At 33.6% G+C, this 14,992-nt stretch overlaps 1 protein-coding gene across 7 annotated transcripts in view; it reads right to left on the reverse strand.

Annotated features, from left to right (window-relative positions):
- Positions 1 to 12,460: 12,460 nt before the first annotated feature.
- The window catches only part of LOC142336093 (sodium channel protein 1 brain-like), a 100,059-nt gene continuing 97,527 nt past the window's right edge, over positions 12,461 to 14,992 (reverse strand). For all 7 annotated transcript variants that reach the window (XM_075384619.1, XM_075384618.1, XM_075384624.1 and 4 more), the window contains one exon: positions 12,461 to 14,260. In XM_075384619.1, coding sequence (XP_075240734.1) covers positions 13,098 to 14,260 — 1,163 coding nt within the window. In that variant the 3' untranslated portion in view covers positions 12,461 to 13,097. The remainder of the gene's footprint in view (positions 14,261 to 14,992) is intronic.

The following is a 14,992-nucleotide window of genomic DNA, read 5'->3' on the forward strand; positions in this document are numbered from 1 at the left end:
AGATTTTGACTTTCTGCTTTCTCCACTGAGGAAAAGGTTCAATATAAAACACTAGAGAAGTGATTGAGCGAATTTCGTCCCCAGTGAACAACAATTTATGTTTTCTCTGTAAAAAATGGTTTCTGATTTTTATGGTTTCGTCTTCGGAAGTTGAAAGACTCAGATTCCAGTCCCCCTTAATCACGGCACAAATTATTGAACTCGCTGACAAGGGTGCCTCCACTTTCTTCAATTCCTCTCTCATTGGTTAACCAGTTGGAATAGAAAATGGCTTTTTCTTTTGCACAAGTTTTGTTGAAATTGTATGCAATTTGAATGATTTTGACAATTTTGTGTAAAATACTTCTTAGATATTGAAGGAAAACTCACTAAAGTTTTCACTTGCTGCCAGGAAAAAGTTTAAGATGTGGAAATGGATAAATTTTTCTCGTGAATGTTTTCCAAACAGTTTCTACAAACAGCTGGTTGATAAAAAAGCAAGCCGTCTTTTTTTCAATTACCAAACTGCAACCCAACAAAATTTTTAATGATTTTCGTCGAAGAATCTAAGCCATTTATTATTAGCAACCGTTAAACAATGAGTGAATACGATTTTGTCATTCTAATAAAAGCGACAGGCTTACTTATCGAGTTTTGAATTTTAACAACTTAGAACCAATAACTGCAACGCTAAATTCTTGTTGTTTTTGTTTGTCCATGAATTCTCCAATTTGTTATGATAAGACAAAGAACAGTAAATTAAAATACTGTCATTAGTCGCTCTCCTTGATTGGCTAAGATAAAAATCAAATACATCCAAATATTGAGCTCTAGGTGACAAGTATAATTTTGAGCTATTTGTAGAAGCAACGAGCCTAAACATGTAGCAAATACGATCTAACACAAATAATAGTTTTCATTCAATTCTTGCAAGCTATTTGGTTGCTCAAAAAATCCAAATCGTTGCTCTACAACTGAAACTTAAAACAGTTTGCAAACTCTTTTCAAAGTCTTTCTTCATCTCTTTTTCTCTTCTCTATTGTTAACAATCTAAATATTTTCAAAACTTGACTTCAAACAAACTATTATAGCACAGTTTATATAGATTGATACACAATTCTTTAGTTTTAGAAAAAATTGTTTTATCTTTTGATTATATAGAAAAGCTGATCAAGAATTTTCACGACCTGATAAACTACCACAACAATTCAATAACTGCAGCATTGTCTTCAAAATTTGAACATTTCTCCGTTGGCAATTATTTTGAAAGAAGAGCCCAATCCCGATTTGAGAACAAAAGCATATGAAACTTAAAAAAGGTCTATATTGTTTAAAAGGAGTTGCGGGACAATGAGTGGATTACAATTAACCACATGGCGCTGCCAATTGCAATTTTTGACTACATCCAATCATTCAGATTTGAAAGTGCGCTGATGAAAGGAAGTCAAAACACGATCGAACATGTAACCGGCTACGTAAGAGAATTTGTGTTCAATCCAGAGAAAATAGATGAAAATGTGAGGAAAATTATCTATGACTATGATATCAAAGAGATTTCTCTATACGAAACTCAGGAGGGCTATTGGAGGGACCTAGAAATTATTGATAATTTTTGGCGGATTGTAACCAGCCCCGAAAGTCCAGATTTTACAACTCAGCCAAATTCTCCTCTACGAGTTTCAACGCCAACTCCCTCAACTCCTGAGGTAGCGGAAGTTTCCATAATTGCCAGCAGCAGTCCTGAGACGCCACCAGTGAGCCTTTGCTTAGCTCCAAAGAAACAAAAATTTGATTTCAACTTATAAATTTCAATTAAAGACCTTGTTTCCTTTGTTTCTGAGATCTTCTAGAGTGGGGAAATTACTTTGTTAGCATCTTTTGTTCCATGTTATATAGCCTAATATTTCTTTCTGTTTTTCGTCTCAACGCACATTGTTCCACTTGAAATTGAATTTTTGCTTCCACTGCACTTTTAATTTATACACAGTAAAAAGTATGCACATTCTATTGAACATGCGAAATCGTGATAGACATCAATGTAATTTGAGACGACGACATACTACTTTCCTTTTAAACACAAACTCAGACTTGTGACGAAACCTTGTCTTTGATAATAAAACAATACGTGTTCGAACATGTGCAAGACGGTAATAAAGCTTAAACTCGACTGACCAATCAGAGAGGTGGAGACCAAAATTTGAGAAACAAAAAAATCAAAAACATATGTTGTCACATGCATCAGGCTAAAATTAATCTTCAGTAAGCTTGCAACCAATCAGAGGTCGGCAAAATAAATCCAGATAGGACAAAATTAGACGAATACTGTAGACATACAGCTATAGTTATCGTTAGTGCTATGAAACTATAAGGAGAACAAAAACAGAACAGGAAAACACTTTATTAAAGTAAAGAAAAAAATTGAAATTTCCTTCACAAAAAAAGAGAAGTAAGTAGAAGGAGAACAAAAACAGAACAGGAAAACACTTTATTAAAGTGAAGAAAAAAATTAGAATTTCCTTCACAAAAAAGAGAAGTAAGTTTTCTTAAGTAAATAAGTGAAATAGTCTGCTCATTCCATCATTTTGCCTAAGTTACGCAGTAAGGTTCAGTCGGGCATCAGTTTTCCCGTTAAAATTTCGTCATTTTTAAAATCTTCCCCAAGTTTTACACTACATTACGTGATCACATTTGCATTATCCCTCAACCAGCTTGTTTCACACAATTTACCGGTCTGCACTTGTTGTCATTCACAATGCATCACAATTTGTGGATAATGGAATTGCTTTTTGTGGAAGCATTTTGCCAAAAAACAACAAATTTTACTCAAAAAATACACAAACTTTTTCTCGATTTTTAACTCTCCCGTCATTTAAACGTGGTATATGAATTGTTTTACTGCACAATTTCAAATACTTTTTCAGTACTTTGTTGGAACATTTCATATTGTTTTGAGCATTTATTTATTCCATTTCATACGTATATTTCTTCCTTATTCTCTGCAAATTTGCATTCTTTTCACCTCTGACGCTGCAAATTTCATACCAGACACAATAGATCTCAATCTGGAGCCCTGGCACTTAAGTTCTATCTGTTTTTTAATCTGCCCAATCTCCCCCCCCTTAATTGCGGAAAACATGGTCAATAAAACTATCAAATTAGAACCAAATGTTGGATCAAAACCACCAAAATTTGACTCCATTTCGTTTTACTGTCGATATATTAGATAAAACTTATCAATAGATTGAAATAAAGAAAGAGTAAGTCAGTTAAATGTCTTTTGAAAAGCCAGGAATGTTATATTTTTTTGACTAAAAATGGGTTTAACAATTTTAAATATTTAAAATCAACTTAATGGACCCCATGAAATGGCAAAATTTTTACAAGTTTTTCAATAATTCCAGAAAACTGTGAAATTTTAACAAATTTTATCCCCCGCCCAAAATAGCTGGAAATATCATAAGTTTTTGCGCATCAAACAAATTTGGCAAAAGTTGCACAAGTTTTTCTCACCGCACAAAATTGACAAAAATTTTACAAGTTTTTGTCCCCCCACAAATTTGAGAACATTTTATAAGCTTTTGTCCCGGCACTATTCGAGAACATTTTTACTAGTTTTTGTCCCTCCGGCAAAGTTGAGAGACGAAATTTTTCGACCGGAAAAATGTACCCCATGATTTGTCACGGGGGGGGTGTCCCCCGTGACAATACGTGCATTTTAGTATGCTAGTCATAGGAACAAAGCATTCAAAATTATCATGATCAATTCGTTAGAAATATTCGCAAGAAAACCCCAAAAATTTAATGATGAAATTAATTCACAATCGTGATAAAAATTATCGTGATAAAAATGCCAATTCATTAGAAAAATTCGCCGGAAAACCCCCAATAAAATTATTTATGAAATTACTTCCCCATTAATGATGAATGACTTCTAAAAAGCACAAAAGAGGTTAGGTTAAATTGTAAAAATTTTAAAAAGATTTAAATCTACAAACAATAGAAATTTAATCTTTTAAATTGAGATGTCCAAACTGGCATACTTGATAAATTTTATTGCTTTACTTTACTCTTCCCGCAAAGTGCTTTTATGAAAATAATGAAATTTTTAAAATTAATTCACCATTAATGATGAATGTCTTCTAAAAGGCACAAAAGAGGTTACGTTCAGTTGTGAAAGTTTAAAAAAATAGATTCAAATCTACAAACAATAGCAATTTAATCTTTCAAATTGAGATGCAATTTTTTTTCCAAACTGGCATACTTGATAATTTTTATTGCTTTATTTTACTCTTCCCACAAGGTGCTTTTATTAAATTAATGAAATTTATGAAATTAATTGACCATTAATGATGAATGACTTCTAAAAAGCACAAAAGAGGTTAAGTTAAGTTGTGAAAGTTTGAAAAAATAGATTTAAATCTACAAACAATAGCAATTTATTCTTTTAAATTGAGATGCAAAACTTTTTTTTTCAAACTGGCATGCTTGATAAATTTTATTGCTTTACTTTACTCTTCCCACAAAGTACTAATCAAAACGAACAGTCGGTAAAGCTGTATCAAGCAAAAGATTTTGAAAATATAGTCCAATTAAATTCAGTGTTGCACAAAAAATTACCATATTCTCTTTCGAATACAACTCTCAAACTTCCTAATTGTTATAACAATAAAAACAGACAAAAGTTTGAATATAAAAAGCACTGTCGAAGATGCCCTCATTTGAAAATCTTTTTTTGTTTATTAATTTTTATCAAATATGCAAAACAGAACAGTATTGTTTGGGAACAGTATTGCGGAGTTATTGTTCGGATAGAAGACCACATTCAATAATCACAATCTCGCAAAATAGCGTATAAAACATTCATTCATGAAACAACAAAAATTTATGAATTTTGGTTTCCTTATTTTATTTCTCTGAATTGTTTGCTCACCAAAAAACTAGAAAAGAAATCAAAATTATTGAAAATCAAAAATAATCCATGTTGTGCATCTTAAGATTTGATTTGGATTTTCGATAAAATAACAAAAAGAAGGGTCAAACAATAAATTAATTTAGTGCTATTTGTAGCACGTGCATTAATGCACACAAAAATAAATGGAGCAAATTTTCATCTAACAACAAATTTAATTTGAATTTTGTAAAACTAAAAAACATGATCTTGTATAAAAACTCATACAACGGATTAATTTAGAATCCCCTTTTTTGTCTAGACAACAAACTGGAAGAAAAAACTTGAAATGCGTTTGTTTTTTCGCCGTTTTTTTAATCAATTTAGAAAAGCAGCAAGCAAAATAACTGGGCAATCTGAGCAAGGGATTACGCCACAAACAAACCAAAGTGAATTGTGTTGCTCTGCTGATTATTTATGTCTTGCTCCGGGTGATCATACATCTTTTCATGAGGAAAAAAAATTATGCGATCTCAAAATGTACCCAGTTTTCAATATAGGATGAAAAATTGAAGGAAAATCTTGGGTATCCTAAGGCCAGTTGAAGTCAAGAGCTAATTTTTTATGGTTTTTTCTACAAAACAAACTTCAAACTCTATACAACAAGAACACTGCTCTAAAATAAATTTCAGATTTAATATTGAAATGTACACGGCAGATTGCCGGAAAATGCCCCTCATTTATTCCAATTACCGCGGTTAGGATCGAAAACAGCTGAAGAAACTGATATTTGCAGAAAAAAACTTAATATGAGAGTCAGGGATTTTGTAGAAATTCAAACTCTTGTTTTACAAAGACATTAAAGCTTCTTGTTTATTAAAGTAATTATTATCAATACACAATAACATTAAACCAACTGCTCTTTAAACGCACTCTGAATAGAATAGGCGATGAATAAAACTAACCTAGAGAACTCAAATTTATTTAAAGCAAAAGGTTGAACAAGCTGAGTACCAAAATAAAGCAAAACAAAACTTTCAACGACGAAGTATGAAACAAAGCAGGACAATGCTAGACTCACAATTCACAGAATTTTCATTAACTAACCAAAAAACCAAAAAATTAGACCTAGATATGACTAGGATTACAGGAATCAAAGTCAAATCTTCGCCTGCGAGTAAAAAACGAACCGTCAAAAAGCAATTTTTTCAATCAATTTTTTCTACCACTATTAAAATGAAAAAATGCACTGGATAACACTTATAAAATAAATTGTTTTCCCGTGCGCAAATAATAAAAAGTTTAGATAACAAACAGCAGAAATGGTTCAATAATTTTGTGAAAATCTTGCTGTTAACCTTTTAATCATTTTTTCTTAAAAACTGAGCCCTCGGTAAATTTTCAACTAAAGTTTTGAACATAAGAAATAATTTTAAAAAAGAAAGAAAATTATGCTGAAAAACTTTGAAAAAAAAACTCAGAAAAAAATGACTGAATTTTGCCGATTTTCTTCAACTTAAGCAAAATTTTATTGATATCAATCGAATCAAAAGTTCACCAAAACTAAAATTTCGACAAATTTAGACCATAAAAATAACCCGAGAGGGTATAAACTTGAGAAAGAATACAAAATCCACTTAAATGTCTGAAATTTGAAAAACACAAAAAGAGCTCATGGTTGCATATAGTAGTCAATTATATGATTGCCATGGTTTAAAATGCTCCTAAACATATATTTATCTATTTAAAACTCTGTTTAAATAAGAGTGAATAATGCACTGGAAAACATATTAAGGATAAATTGTTTTCCAGTCTTTTCTAACCTTGTTCAAAAGCGTTTGGTTCCAAAAACTATTTTTGAAACAAAAACAAATATTCAAAAAGGGCACACTTGATCAAACCATTCTGCTCGTATGGCAACATTGTTTTCGAAAACTTTTTTTTGCTCTCTTACTATCAAAAGTAGCGTTATGCTCAGAAATTCACTCTCTTTGCTCTTTCGTCTTTACTTCCTTTAGCTGAAACATAGCTGGCCTCAGTAGTTACGTAGATTTGCAGTCTCAAAATTAATAAAATAAGCAGAGCAAGAAAACTCTTTTACTAAATGATGAGATCCAATTTTTTATTAAGAATGCGCATAACTTAATGCTTCTTCTATTAGCTGCCCTCAAATAAAATTCAATTACATTGATACGGACTCCTTAAATTTAACTCTGTCAATTAAAGTTAAAAAAAGTCAATTTCAGATTAAGGAAGCTGTTTTCGAGAGTGAGGTAATTCACGTGTGACCAAAAACTTAAACATGCAACTGAACAGAAATTTGTCCCACTAGGAGTGGAAAATGACGCCACAAAAACATTTTAGTCAAAATTGCATGAATGATTGAACAAAAAGCCGAAAACAGAATATGGTCGTAAAAAAATCTTGCCGAAAAAAAAACAGAGCCGAAGGAGATCCGGAAACGACTCGAAGTCGTATCCGACAAAATAACTGGCTTCTCCAATAGCTAATATCTCCGTGCAGAACGCATCAATGCAAAGAAAACAACAGTGTTAAGTCAAAGAACAAAAAAAATGTGCCAGAAAAATTGAGCGATGAAAAGTTAGGGAAATTCAATTTATTTTCAATGTCGGACAAGAACACATACAAACGGACACCGTTGTTTCTTAAAATTAATACTCAACCAAAAAATATCAACCAAATCTTAATGATCTCTATTTTGAATTAAAGTAGAAAATGAGAAAAAAATAGTAAAATTTCTGTTTTTTTTGTTCAAATTGCATAAAAAGAGACAACTTTGTAGCAGAAAGATTCTTGTATCAATCATAGTAAATAGAGCCCACAAGCATTAGGCTCCATTTCGAAAACTTCCATAAAATACAATACAGTGCGTCAATATCGCAAAAAGAGTAAATATCAGCCAAACAGTTGAAAATCCCTCAAATAAATCAGAAAGGCAAAATAAGTATTATAATTCAAAGGCAAAACAATCGTTGAAATATAAAAGTAAGATCCCAATTATATCCCTAGAACGTAAGTATCAGTCAGAATGTTTAAACAGCAATTTATCAGTGCCGCACTGTCGAGTTAAAGCAATTGCAAACAAAATAAAAATCTAAGAAAAAGGCTACCATCATAAAGAAACAAAGTTGAGTTGAAAAATCATTACATTTCCTTATTTAGCATAAAATTATGCAGCTATCCTCCCGTATTGATTAAAGAGTAGAAAAATAGTTGAAAACGTAGAAAAATTGGAAACAATAAAATACTTTGTAATAAAATTGGCAAAAAATTTTGAAAATTGCACTTATGAAAACATTTCTCAGAATTCCAAATACTTAAAGCCACAAGATCATTCAATTATGAGTGAAAAAACTTAAGATCCCTGACAGTGCACAAGAAGAATTTTTCTGGTAACTTAATCCAAAAAAAAACAAAAACAGACAAACTATTGTGCTGCATAAAATATCAAAATTAAATTAACACATGCACTGTTTTTTGAAAAAAATCGCACTATTAGACTCTCAAAAACACTATGGTATCAAATTCAAAGGTTTACATATTAATACAGCTTATATTAAAAATTATTTCTACTAAAAACTAAAGTATAAGCAGAAAACTTGGCCAATCGAAAAAAACAACGGCTAAAATTGGTTATCTATATGCAGCATTCTGCCAAAAATCATTTTCAAAGTCAAAAAGTCAATCACTGGTGGAAGCACATGATCAAAAAAGTTTTGCTCAAAAAAAATTAGATCACACAGCAATTTTACCCTCTTTCGCTGTCAAATTGCCAAGTCAAACGCCGTCTGAGCGAATAGTACTTCTTGTTAAAAAAGCCATAGGAAAACCAATATTCTTCTAGTCGTAAAAAACCAAGAGGGCAAACAATAGCCTCATCTATCGCTTCGCGGCTAATAATAATTATGAAAATGAAAAGTTGGAAAATCTAATTAGAACTTGGAACTTTAATTAGGTCTGGCAATTTCGATGAATCTTGATCCAAGATGCCAAGCCGGAGCAATGTTTCGATCGAGAGATGATGCTGTGATTGCATGTCAAATAGCCGAGCAGATCAGCTTTTAATTTTTTATTGTTTAGAAAAACTTGGCACTCTATTTCCTTTGGCGATATCATTTTGTTGCTCCTTGCCAACAATTCAGCACTTTCGTGCGATTTGCGTTACGACCACCAAAGTCAAGAATTTCCCAACAGCTGATTACGGTATGATGCAACATTGCCTTTTGTATTACTCGAAGTATCCAGTCTATATAAACTCGCACATCTTGATGTTCGTTGATATAGATCGATTCTTTTTCGAACAATTTTTCTGACGGGGTCAAGTTTAAGATCTTAGCTGATTTGCTATTCTCCAAGCAACTTGAAATCTCCAATTCACATTCGAAAGAACGGAATAAGACTGTTGCGCACGGTAAAAACCGAAAGATCCGCTTGAGCGAACAATAAGAACATAATCGACTAACGTCGGGCGAATTGCTCTCAAACGACCGGTGAGCAGTTGGCTTCGTCAGTACCTAGCCACTGTTTAGTCAGGCTAGCTTAAGTTTGATTGAAGGGACGTGAGTTGAAGGTAATAGACGATGACATTACGCCACATAACAACCGATGAAGTGTGGCATCAACAAAAGAGTTAAGGAGTGTGCGGAGATAAAAGGTGAACGAGAAAGAAGGAAAGAAACCCCAACCAACACACACACACACACACACACACACACACACACATACACACACACACACAGAGAGAGCGAGAGAGAGAGAGAGAGAGAGAGAGAGAGAGAGAGAGCTAGGAAAAGTTTCCGTGATGAGATTCGACTCTGCAACTTCTAGTTTTGTAGGCTTGTTGGTAACCAAATCATATAGAAAAAAACTAAAAGTGCAAAATTCAAAAGAGAACTTTCCACATTTTGCCGTGAAGAAAGTGTTCAAAAACATTTTTTGTCACGGGATATCTGTTAAGTAACCCATCTGCAAGACTTGAAAGCTTCGTTGGCCAATAATGATCGTTAAATTTGGGACAAAATTAATCACAAAATTTAAAAACCTTGCTATTATTCAGGATATTAATATCTTCAAAACCATTTCATTGTCTCAAGAGACTATTCAGGATCCCTATTTCAAGCCTTAAACAGTTTTACTGGCTCAAAGATCCATAAACTTGGAACATTGGTTATAAAAAAATTGCTCAAACTCGAGTCCTTAAAATATTGATAAATATTCCAATTAAATCTACAAACTATGCAGCAGCTTCCTATCAAACCTCGTAGGAGTTCCCTGGGCCCGTGGTGCACAGAAGAAAATAAAAATATTCAAAAAACTTGAAAAAATTGCAAAACTTTTTTTAAAATTGCAGGAATTCGTGATATTAAATTATTGAAAAACATTCTATTGCATAAAGAAATTACGCAGTAAGCAAGCCCTGGGGGAGGTTTTTCTGCTCCTGAGGCTGTAGAATCGTAAACAAATGACAAACAAACAAAATGAAAATTGCTAGAGAAATTTTCAAAAAAGCTTAAATTCGTCATGTTAAAATCTAGAAAACATTCCATTACATCTAGAAACCATGGAGTATACTAATATAAAACCCTGGAGGAGGTTTTTTGGCTCCTCAGTCTGGATAAACCTAAAAAATGCCAAAAACTATTGAAAATTTTTAAGAGGTTTTCTGGCTCCTGGGGCTGGATAAACCTAAAAACTGACAAAAATTTTCAATAAACTTGAAATTGCAAATTTTAGCAAAAATTCGATAAACTTTGTAATATTCAAAAGATGAAAACTATTCGATGGCCAATTAAATTTTTCAGTAACGTATTATCAAAACCCTAGAGGAGGTTCCCTGGCTCCTGGAGCTGGAAAAATTTATATAATGGCAATAACTCTTGAAAGATTTGAAAAAAAAAGGCAAGTTTTATCAAAAATTTGTTAAATTTATGATGTGAAAATGTTGAAAACCAATTCATTGCAATCAAAAACTATGCTGCAATCTATTTTCTAAACCTTAAGGAGTTTTTTTTACTCCTGAGGCCAAAAAACCCTGAATGTTGACAATAAATGTCAAAAAAAATTGAAAAAATGTTGCCAATTTTGTCGAAAAATGCTAAAATTCGTGATGTTAAAGTCCTGATAAACATTCCATTACATCTAAAAATTATGCAGTAACCTATAATCAAAACCTAGAGGAGGACACTTGGCTCTTGAGGCTGGATAAATCTGAAAGATGACAAAAATTTTCAAAAAAACTTGAAAAAATTGCAAATTTTATCAAAAAATTGATAAAATTTGTGATAATTAAAATCTGAAAAACAGTCCATGGCCAAAAAAACTTTTCAGTAACTTATTATCAAAACCCTAAGGAGGTTTTCCGGCCCCAGGGTAGGGAAAATTTGAATAATAAACAATGACAATAAACTGAAAAAATTGCCAAGTTTTGTAAAAAAAAATGCTAAGATTCGCAGCATTAAAATGTTGAAACCATTCTATTACCACTAGAAACTATGCAGCAACCTATTATCAAACCCTAGAGTAGTATCCTTGACCCCTAGGGCCGATAAAATTCAATAAATGACAAAAAATATTAAAAGTTTCAAAAAGCTTGAAAAAAATTGTGAAAATTAGTAAAAAAAATTTTAAATTTGCTTGTTTTTAGCGAGCGGTTGTCCGTCAGTATATAGCCACGAGGGGGGGGTCTTCAACCTCTAAGAATTGCTCTTCACACCATAAGTCTACAATACAGTTTGAGCTGAAACAGAGCTGAAAGGCTCTAAGAGCACTTAATGCCCACTGGGCGCTACCTGTTTATCAGGTTTTTGAGGACGAAAAGTCAAAAGCCTCAGACGAAAAATCGGTCAAGCAAAAAATTGCATAAAAAAGACCGACAGTACTAATATAATTGCTACAAACTTCGTTTGATCGTTTGAGAGAAATTAAAAAACTAGGAAATAAACTTAGTTTCTTCAAACAGCCGGACAACTTCAGATGCTCACTAATTTAGTGCTATCATACGAAAAAAAGCCAAAAATTGCAAAAAAGCTTTTGCTTAATAGAAAATCAATTTAAGCAAAAAAATGATCGCATAAGCAAGGGTTCGAGAAAAAAACCAGGAGCATTTTTTTTCTATTTTTTCAAATAATATGAACCCCCAGCTCAGTAGGTGCATATTATTTACAGCCCAATCGTCATATAGCCACATAATGATTTACTATATAATAATTGTTCATGGCCAGTAACTGGAGGGCGCATAACCCACTGTTGGTGCTATAACTGAAACGATGCAATAATCTTAAAATTTAATCTTTTTGGTTTGTGCCCCCAGAATGTTATGCACCCCTATGTTACGAATTAGGTCTCATTACAAAGTAAATCATTATGTGAAATTATGACACCTGTACTGAAGGGGGTGCAAACAATATGCACCCACTAAGTTGGGGGAGCAAGCGGAAAAAAATCTCAGCGGACAACATAACTGACAGGTCACTTAATTGAATTTTCATGTATCAATGAACGCGGTTTTAAGAACCCTAATAACGCAACGTCGAGCAGTACACTGGCAACTCACTCAGCTATGACCACAAACGCTTTAACTAAAAAAATAAACTTTAATCAACAAATTATAACGTATGTACAGTCTCAAAATAACTCAAAAGTAGTCAGAGAAGAACTGTTACATCAGCAGCCGCCGCAGCTGGCGCGAGAGAGGAGGTGGGGAGGGGCGGGTGGGGATGGGGTGAACAAATACGGTTGAGGTTGAATTGTGTGCTCAATTAACGCTACTGTATGGCAATTGGAGTCAAAGTGAGAAAAAGAATAACAGAGAAGTAACCAGATATGTTAATGCAAATTATCAGTAATGAATAAAGTCAGTGCACCAGTTATGTTGAGAGGGAAGGGACAAAAATGAGTCTGTTTTCCGAATAGGAGGGAATTATTTAAACTAAATGAGCGAACGAACGGTTAAAACAAAACATCAAAGTGGCAAGATAACAAAAAAATTAAGAGAACTCAAACGAAAAGTTCACCTTAAAAATGTTTCTCAGCTTTTCTTTCTAATCAGTTTATACCGATCGTATTCTATTAACCATTTGAGCATAGGTATGTCAGTGAAGTTTTAGGTTAATCATTACAATCTTTAATCATCAGCCAGCCGATTGTCTCTGTTGTGTAATTGGGTATTAAAATTGAAGCTCAATTCTGATTGGTTATTGCGGCGAGGTTGTTAAGTGTGATTGGCTGCATTTGGACTGTTTGCTCTGGCACTGTGTCGATTAACACTGACATCTTCACTGCTACCACTATGACTTTTATTTGACAAACTTGTATCAAGAGCTCCGTTCATTTGCTGGTTTTTTGTAATGAGTGGCACCAAATTGTGGATTTTGAGGGAATGCAAGGCGGAAGACGAGGCTCTCCGGATTGTTTGGCGGAATTTGTGGAAACTCCAGGCCTTCTGAATTTTCCTGGCAGCGTGGTCTTCCTGCTTCCTCTTGAAGGTATCGGATTTGGGCACCTGAGTTTTTAACGTCGGGAAAGTCTCCATAAATTTTTCCTCAACTTTATCCGTCAGTTCTTTTAATGCATCGGCTGAATCGTAAGAGTGAGATTGTAACACGTATCTGATAAGTTGTTTGAGAATTTCGAGGCAGTGAACGTTTTCGTCTTCATTTATCGTAAGGCGTAATGTTACTATTTTGATTCCGTTGGGTTTGGCTAGTCTAAAAGGTGGGTCAAGGTCATCTAGAAGGTCAGGAAGGGTCAAATAATGAATAAATTCAGTGGCCATGGGGTCATAGCGTTGCCATACTTGGTAAAACATTTCCATATCGTCTTCCGTTATTCCAATTTCTTCCTGTTGATGGGCGTTGTTGAAGTTCTCCAAAATTATCGCAATATACATGTTGATGATGATTAGAAAGTTGACAAGTAGAAAACTGACCATATATGGAATGGCCAAATACATCATTCCACAGTCACCCCTTAACCCTGCCTCTTCTAACTGTGGATTGCAGCCGCCATTTTCGTCAACCATCAAGGCGTCCAGAACGTCATTCCAACCACCAGATGTCATAAGACGAAATAGTAAAATCATCGAATTGAAAAACGTCTCGAAATTCACTTTGTCATTGATCATTCCGTTATGTTTTGTGTACCCGAACAAAGACATACCAATGAGAGCGTAAATGAACAACATTAGCCCAAGTAAGCAACCGATGTTGAACAAGGCGGGAATCGAGATTAAAAAGGCAAAGAGGAGTTTTCGGATTCCTTTGGCCGCTTTTATCAGTCGAAGCACTCTTCCAATTCTGAACAGCCTGACCACTCGGAGAGTTCCTGGCTTGACGTAGATTGTGTTGCTGTCTATCAGAGCTTCCACAATGATATCTAAACATAGGACAAGGTAAACAAAATGAGCGGGAGACGATCTAAGGCAGACTATAATAAATATTGATAAATTTGTTTGCAATATACAAATGATACAAACATCAATAGTAGACATCACGCGGGCACAAAAAAACTGAAAGGCTGGACGAAGTGCCACTTGAGAGCTTTTTTCAGTGTCCAAATTAATCACCTTAGTTGCAAAGAGTAATCCGAAATAATTAGTTGTTGGAAGAACTTGAGAAAAACAACTAACAAACCAAAAATTTTAAAAAATGCAGAAACTGAAAGAAGTTATCTCGAATAATAATCAGATAACGATTCAGGTCTTGCTCCTTTTGCATTCTACAGTTCTTATATTATTTTATCATCGAATTTTGCAAAAACGTTGTATAGTGATCGAACTCGGACAGAGAGATTCCTTCTATTTTATTTTGTAAGCTTACATTTTGTAGGCAAGCTCTTTATTCATTTTGTATCAAAAAGCAATTTTTCAGCTTCAGAAAACTTAGTAAAGTTATGCACCGATTTATCTGGGTAGCTTTAACGAAGGATTGCAAACATAAACCGACTAATGTCGGATAAATTGCTCTCGAACGACTGGCGAGGCGAACAATTTAGAAGGGGACATAGGCTAGAGAAACTTTAATGGTGCAAAAACTTCTGACTGGTGGGTCAAACATCGTTCGAGAGCGATTATTAATCAAAAGATTTAAAAAAAAATATATACGTGGA

This window comes from Convolutriloba macropyga, chromosome 3, assembly GCF_964194025.1.
Source record: "Convolutriloba macropyga chromosome 3, txConMacr16.3, whole genome shotgun sequence".
Taxonomy (NCBI): domain Eukaryota; kingdom Metazoa; phylum Xenacoelomorpha; order Acoela; family Convolutidae; genus Convolutriloba; species Convolutriloba macropyga.